The 7791-nt window shown below is 46.4% G+C and overlaps 2 protein-coding genes across 2 annotated transcripts; one reads left to right on the top strand and one right to left on the bottom strand.

The window, feature by feature from the left end:
• Positions 1-379: 379 nt before the first annotated feature.
• Positions 380-934, top strand: LOC139454977 (uncharacterized). Its single transcript, XM_071236571.1, has one exon. The coding sequence runs from the start codon at positions 380-382 to the stop codon at positions 932-934; it is 555 nt and encodes a 184-aa protein (XP_071092672.1).
• Positions 935-1598: 664 nt separating this feature from the next.
• LOC139454967 (uncharacterized) lies at positions 1599-2024 on the bottom strand. The gene has a single exon (XM_071236563.1). The coding sequence runs from the start codon at positions 2022-2024 to the stop codon at positions 1599-1601; it is 426 nt and encodes a 141-aa protein (XP_071092664.1).
• Between the last annotated feature and the right edge of the window lie 5767 nt (positions 2025-7791).

Below are 7791 nucleotides of genomic sequence, written 5' to 3'. Positions count from 1 at the left end.
TCTAACACTCTATTTGTCCTCTCTAACATTTTGTAAGACATACATTATGTAAGAATTGACTTTCACTTTGTGCGACTTCATTGGGGTATGACTCTTCATAGAGTGAGGGCCAAACTGCATGAACGTCAAGGCTTACTGCCAAATAGCTTGACTCAATCTCTGCTCAGAGTAAAGGAAAAAAATGTCCCATTCTTTATTTCTTTAATAGGAATCCACTTCTCTAGGCATCCATTGTATGTGTAAAGATTTTCAGTGAGTTAGTTTTCAACCTTCTTATTGAAAGAGGTCTCTCCAAGGACGAATTAATTTTGAAACTGGTTTTGAACCCCTCATTCCGCACCCCTCATTCCGCACCCCTCATCCCGCATCCGCAACCTTCATGAAGCACTCCTCATCTCGCACCCCTCATTACGCACCCCGCACCCCTCATCCCGCACCGTCATCCCGCATCCGCACCCTTCATTCCGCACCCTCATCCCGTATCCACACCCCTCATCCCGCACCCTCATCCCGCATCCGCACCCTTCATCAAGCACTCCTCATCTCGCACCCCGCACCCCTCATCCCGCACCCTCATCCGCACCCCTCATCAAGCACTCCTCATCTCGCACCCCGCACCCCTCATCCTGCAACCTCATCCGCACCCTTCATCAAGCACTCCTCATCTCGCACACCGCACCCCTCATCCCACACCCTCACCCGCACCCTTCATCAAGCACTCCTCATCTCGCACCCACACTCCACACCCCACATCCCACACCACACATCACACAATCCACATCACACAGCTCAAATCCTACATTCCACAATCCGCATCACAAATTACAAATCACACATTCCACATCCCCGATCTCAAATCCCACACCCCACATCACATATCACACATCTCACATCCCGCATCCCATATTCCGCTTCCCGCGTCTCGTATCTTTAATCCTGCATCCCGAATCCCGCATCCCGCATCTTTAATCCCACATCCCGCATCACCCATCCCGCATCTTTAATCCCACATCCCGCATTCCAAATCCCGCATCCCACTTCCCGCATCCTGAATCCCGCACCCCGCACCTCGTTTATGCATCCCGCATCTCAAATTCCACATTCCACTTCCCGAGTCCCACATCACAACCCGCGTAGAACTGGGTTAGAATAGGTCTTCAGCAACCGATGGTTGTCGTAAGAGGCGACAAACGGGATCGGGGGGTCAGGCTCGCTGACTTGGTTGATGCATGTCATCGTTAAGCTTTAAGCATTCAGCGTTAAGCAACAAACAAACAAACATCCCACATTCCACACCCCACATCTCAAATCCACCATTCCACATCACACATCACACATTCCACTTCCCCGATCTCAAATCACACATCACACACCCCGCATCAAACACCCTGCACCCACATTTCACTTTCAACATTCAACATCTTACATCCCCCATATCAACTCCCACATCCCACACCACACATTGCAAACCCCACATCACACATCACACATTCCACATCTCACATCCCTCATATCAACTCCCACATCACACACAACACACTGCGAAACAAACATCACTCATCATACATTCCACATCCCTCATCCGACATCCTGCATCTTTAATCCCGCATCCCGCATCTCACATCTCGCATCCCACATTCCACATTCCACATCCCGCATCTTTGATCCCGCATCTCACATCTCGCATCCCACATTCCACATCCCGCATCTCTGATGCGGCATCTCACATCTCGCATCCCACATTCCACATTCCACATCCCGCATCTTTGATCCCGCATCTCACATCTCGCATCCCACATTTCACATCCAGCATCTTTGATCCCGCCTCTCACATCTCGCATCCCACATTCCACATCCAACATCTTTAATCCCGCATTTCGCATCCCACATCTCACATCTCGCATCCCGCATTCCACATTGATACATCTCGCATCCCGCATCTCACATCTCGCATCCCGCATTCCACATCGTGCATCTTTGATCCCGCATCTCACAACTCGCATCCCACATTCCACATCCCGCATCTTTGATCCCGCATCTCACATCTCGTATCCCACATTCCACATCCCGCATCTTTGATCCCGCATCTCACATCTCACATCTCGCATCCCACATTCCACATCCCACATCTTTGATCCCGCATCCCGCATCTCACATCTCACATCTTGCATCCCACATTCAACATCCCGCATCTCACATCCCGCTTCCCGCATCTCACATCTCGCATCCCACATTCCACATCCCGCATCTTTGATCCCGCATATCACATCTCGCATCCCACATTCCACATTCCACATTCCGCATCTTTGATCCCGCATCTCACATCTCGCATCCCACATTCCACATCCCGCATCTTTGATCCCGCATCCCGCATCCCGCATCTCACATCTCGCATCCCACATTCCACATCTCGCATCCCACATTCCACATCCCGCATCTTTGATCCAGCATATCACATCTCGCATCCCACATTCCACATTCCACATCCCGCATCTTTGATCCCGCATCTCACATCTCGCATCCCACATTCCACATCCCGCATCTTTGATCCCGCATCCCGCATCTCACATCTCGCATCCCACATTCCACATTCCGCATCTTTGATCCCGCATCTCACATCTCGCATCCCACATTCCACACCCCGCATCTTTGATCCCGCATCTCACATCTCGCATCCCACATTCCACATTCCGCATCTTTGATCCTGCATCTCACATCTCGCATCCCACATTCCACATTCCGCATCTTTGATCCCGCATCCCACATTCCACATCCTGCATCAAGCTTTCCGCCTCCAGCATCTTTAATTCCTCATCCCGCATCCCGCATCCTGCATCCTGCATCCCGCATTCTGCATCCACATTGGAATTAGTTTTCTACAGCAAGTAGACCATGATAGAATAGCTATTTCTTGAAACCTTGACTTTGCATCTTTAAATATTTAATAGGATGGAGAGGCAGAACAACTGCTAACAGAATTTATATTTCTTTAAGAGGAATCCACGTCTCTCGGCATCCATTGTATGTGTAAAGATTTTCTGTCAGTTTTCAACCTTCGTATTGAAAGAGGTTCAGAGCCCAAAGGTCTCTCAGCCAAAGACGAATTAATTTTGAAACTGGTGATATCATTCTTGACAAACATACAGTGACAGATAAAACCTCAGTTAGCCATTACGGCACCGTCAATGTTAAAGAATAAAACCCGAGGCCAATACCTCGTCCTTGATAATGACCGTATGTTGACGGTGTTCGTGACACAGTCATTTAAACAAGAGACACACATTTCACAGTACGTTGGTAATTTTTCATGAGTGATTACGTTGTCCATGAGTCATATTCAACGCAGAACATCGATATGTGCATGTATGTCTGTTGGGAGCAGCATTTAACATACACTGTGTCTTTTGTTATTTTATACGCATTGGTTTTACATACTATTCGGGTAAAACGTATGTTTGGTTTACTTTTACCTTTACTTCGCGCATCGCACATCACACTTGTCACATCCCGCCTCTCAAATCATAAACCACACACCCCACACCCCACACCAAACACAACACCCCACACATCCCACACACCCCACACCCCACACCCCACATACCACACCCCACATACCACACACAACCCACACCCCATTTCCCACTTCCCTCACCCCAAACCACACACCACACACACCACACACCACACACCACACATCCCTCAGCCCACACCCCACACGCTACATCCCTCACATCCCGCATCCCGCATACCACACCACACACCACACACCACACACCGCACACACCCCACACCACACATCCCACACTGCACACCACACACCACACACCCTACATTCCACGTCCTTCACCCCAGACTCCACACCACACCACCACACACATCACACTCCACACCACACCGCCACTCCACACCACACACCACACCACAACACACCACACCACACCACACCACATCACACCACACCACACCGCCACACCACACCACACTCCACACCACACCACACCACACCACACCACACCACACCACACCACACCACACTCCACACCACACCACACCACCACACACATCACACTCCTCACCACACACCTCTCACATACAGCCTACTCCATCCCACATGCTGCATGCCACCTCTCACATACAGCCTACTGCATCCCGCTTGCTGCATGCAATCTCTCACATACCACCTACTGCATCCCACATCCAGCATGCCACCTCTCACATACCATATACTGCATCCTACACGCTGCATGCCACCTCTCACATACCACCTACTGCATCCCACATTATGCATGCCACCTCTCACATACCACCTACTGCATCCCACATTATGCATGTCACCTCTCACATACAGCTTACTGCATCCCGCATGCTGCGTGCAATCTCTCACATACCACATACTGCATCCCACATGCTGCATTCCACCTCTCACATACCACCTACTGCATCCCACATGCTGCATGACACCTCTCACATACAGCCTACTGCATCCCGCATGCTGCATGCAATCTCTCACATACCACCTACTGCATCCCACATCCAGCATGCCACCTCTCACATACCACCTACTGCATCCCACATGCTGCATGCCACCTCTCACATACCACCTACTGCATCCCACATGCTGCATGCTACCTCTCACACACAGCCTACTGCATCCCACATACAGCATGCCACCTATCACATACCACCTACTGCATCCCACATGCTGCATGCCACCTCTCACATACCACATACTGCATCCCACATGCTACATGCCACCTCTCACATACCACCTACTGCATCCCACATTATGCATGTCACCTCTCACATACAGCTTACTGCATCCCGCATGCTGCATGCAATCTCTCACATACCACATACTGCATCCCACATGCTGCATGCCACCTCTCACATACCACCTACTGCATCCCACATTATGCATGTCACCTCTCACATACCACCTACTGCATCCCACATTATGCATGTCACCTCTCACATACCACCTACTGCATCCCACATTATGCATGTCACCTCTCACATACAGCTTACTGCATCCCGCATGCTGCACACAGGCCCAACCACATCCTCTTTAGCATCTCCTTCTCAAAACAACAAAACACCTGCATCTCACATAACCCACATCATGGCCTCATCCCCCATCCCACATTCTGCATCCTATATCATACGTCCTGTTTCCAATTTGTTTAAGTGAAAGATCTTCCGACAAATTCTTAAACGTTGTGTTCTTTATTTTGTCAGTTTCCTGTCCACTCTATACGGCAGTGTTTAATCCATCGGTGCATCCCAGACACGCATCTATCAGTTGAACAAACACCAAATTAACAGAGACAGTGTATGATGATTTGAGAGACTATCAGTCCCTGATGAGAAACAGGGTTCCACTTACTATTCTAATGTTGTGTCTGACGTCAGTTCAACATTATTGCAGTAATAACTAATTGTCTTTCACAGTGATCTGTTTCTAACGTTGTTCATCAAACCTTTCCAAATAGTTTTCCCGCAACTATAAATGTCATTTATATTTTCACTTCAATGAAGGCTAACTATGCCAGTGTGACAAAAATATTATTTTGACTTTACATCCTTCTCCCTATATTCCATCCATATGGATGATGTCGTTATAACACGTTGGTGGAACTGTACGAAAGATAGCATCACCGCGAAACACTAAGGATTACAAGCCAGACTGTTTACAGCGTAATACCCACTGCGGGGAGGCAGATAGGGTAACTTCCATGTCAGACCGCAATAGCGGAAACTAAATAGGATTTAATAAAATACTCAAGTATGCCAGAGTCACCTTCAGGATCAATATAAAATGGCAAAATGACGCTCTCAAGAGCAGAGTTAAATGCCAACGTCACCAGTTCTACAGCGTGTCATCTATAAAGTGGAATTGGCCATGGTACAGAGACAGGAATCCGAACCAATTTGTGCGTGTGTGAATTTAAGCCAGACATATTTTGAAGATACGCCATATAGTAAATATGAATGATATCGTTAAAGGACCATGTCACGTTCCAGTATGTCTGTTAAAACCTCTCCATCACCAGTTCGTTGGTTTATTTACATAAGTTGTGTAGTCGCAATTTTATGGATTGTCCCTTGAAACAAACCCAATCGGAACAATGGAGGCTCATAACGAGCATCTTGTTATGCCCATGCGTCACTGTGACGTAGCCAGGTAATGTCTTATAATACCATTCGGGACAACGCGACCAATTCCGTTACCTACATAATAGTGGAAGCACTACTGATAGTATATGACTGCACTGTAAACCTCACACCGACCGATATCCTCCACAGTTTTTTTGTGGTTTACACAAATTTGAATATTAGTAAAATTAGATATTGAACGCCCGTCTAAATTGTGTCGGTGACATGATAGTCTAATTCTAATATGGATACTCCTGAATGCTGGCTGAAATGACACTGTGATTGCGATGCACGGAATGCCTTTAATACCAGCCAGCCAGTAATACCACACAGCCAGACAGGTATAATCTGAATTGTTGAGTAAGTAAATGTGAGTCGGGGACTTATGTGTACGCCACAGTGAGTAATATTTAGCGATATCAAGGCGAACCGCGTCTGGATATGTAAACTAGCAGTTAGAAGCATGAACAACCATTCACACTGTCGCAGCACCACGACAACCTGTTTCCTAGGTTACACATTATAACCAGCCGATCACCATATCTCGGCTTTTACCACAAACATTGGGTGCAGCGGCCTTTTCTAACCTGAACTCTCAACGTAGACAGTGTGTAAAAGTGGTAACAGTTTTTATGTGGTTTGTCTGTAAGGGTTCGGTCCAGGAACAAGGGTGACGGGGTAGCACTGTGACAACAAACCCCAATGCAAACATTCTTGTCCATGTGTATATCCAACACCATATAGTCAGATGTAAACAAAACGCAAACTAAAACAGTTAGATGGTAAAAACAGTGTCGTCAAAAGTATGTCTCGGTGATCGGTAGAATGAAAAACAAAGAAATGTGCTGTCGTTTGGCGCTTCCTTGAATGACCTTTATTGCCACATCGATTATCTTGAGTTTTTACTGAAAAGGTTGCAAGATAACCATTTTACTGAGAATTTGTGTTTTTAGGTTGGCGGATCATCAATCAAGTTATACCCCAAAGAAACGTCTTGTTCTACGAGTCTACTGTAACCCGCTGTGTTCATCGTCATCGGATGAATACATCGGGTCGTTTTGGGCAGTCATTTTATGAAAATAAGAGACAAATTTGTCCACAATCAGGATAGGATTTACAAAAACTATGATGTTTTTAAAGTATGTGATACTGATGCATTTTTTATGTTGATAAACTAAATGTTTTGCATCCAAGCTAACGTTTGCACATATTAGGCCTTAAACGAACGGAGATAATCCATGGAGTATTCTGGCTCTTTGCGAATTCTTTTAATATAATCATGAAAATCGATATATGTGCCCTGAAATTTTTTAAGTGTTCATTAGGATATTAATCTGTCTGATACAGTGAAAGCAAATTATAGTTTCAGTATTGCATGAACCTGCCCTTAAGTTGTCGATAACACTGATTACTGAGAATGTCCGATCTTGTGAATGTTTGATAATAGATTTAATTCATAATGTATTCTACGTGAATAATTCTCATATATCCATGTCATCACCTCGGAATGCTATGACGTCAGGATGCAAATGATGATGTCATATGCACCCCCGAAAACTGAAAGCCCTGTTTAGCGATATGCAGAAAAACAACGAAAGTCAAGTTGCTCAGATAAATATAAATCAACGACAATGTATT

The sequence above is a fragment of the Haliotis cracherodii genome, unplaced genomic scaffold, assembly GCF_022045235.1.
Source record: "Haliotis cracherodii isolate W230 unplaced genomic scaffold, xgHalCrac1.p SCAF_1, whole genome shotgun sequence".
Lineage (NCBI taxonomy): Eukaryota > Metazoa > Mollusca > Gastropoda > Lepetellida > Haliotidae > Haliotis > Haliotis cracherodii.
Note: the sequence above shows the minus strand (reverse complement) of the source record. Positions and strands in the feature narration are given on the sequence as shown.

What these genes read in the sequence shown, in the direction of transcription:
- LOC139454977 (XM_071236571.1), top strand. Translation starts at nt 380, where the DNA reads ATGAAGCACTCCTCATCTCGCACCCCTCATTACGCACCCCGCACCCCT.
- LOC139454967 (XM_071236563.1), bottom strand. Translation starts at nt 2,024, where the DNA reads ATGCGGGATGTGGAATGTGGGATGCGAGTTGTGAGATGCGGGATCAAA.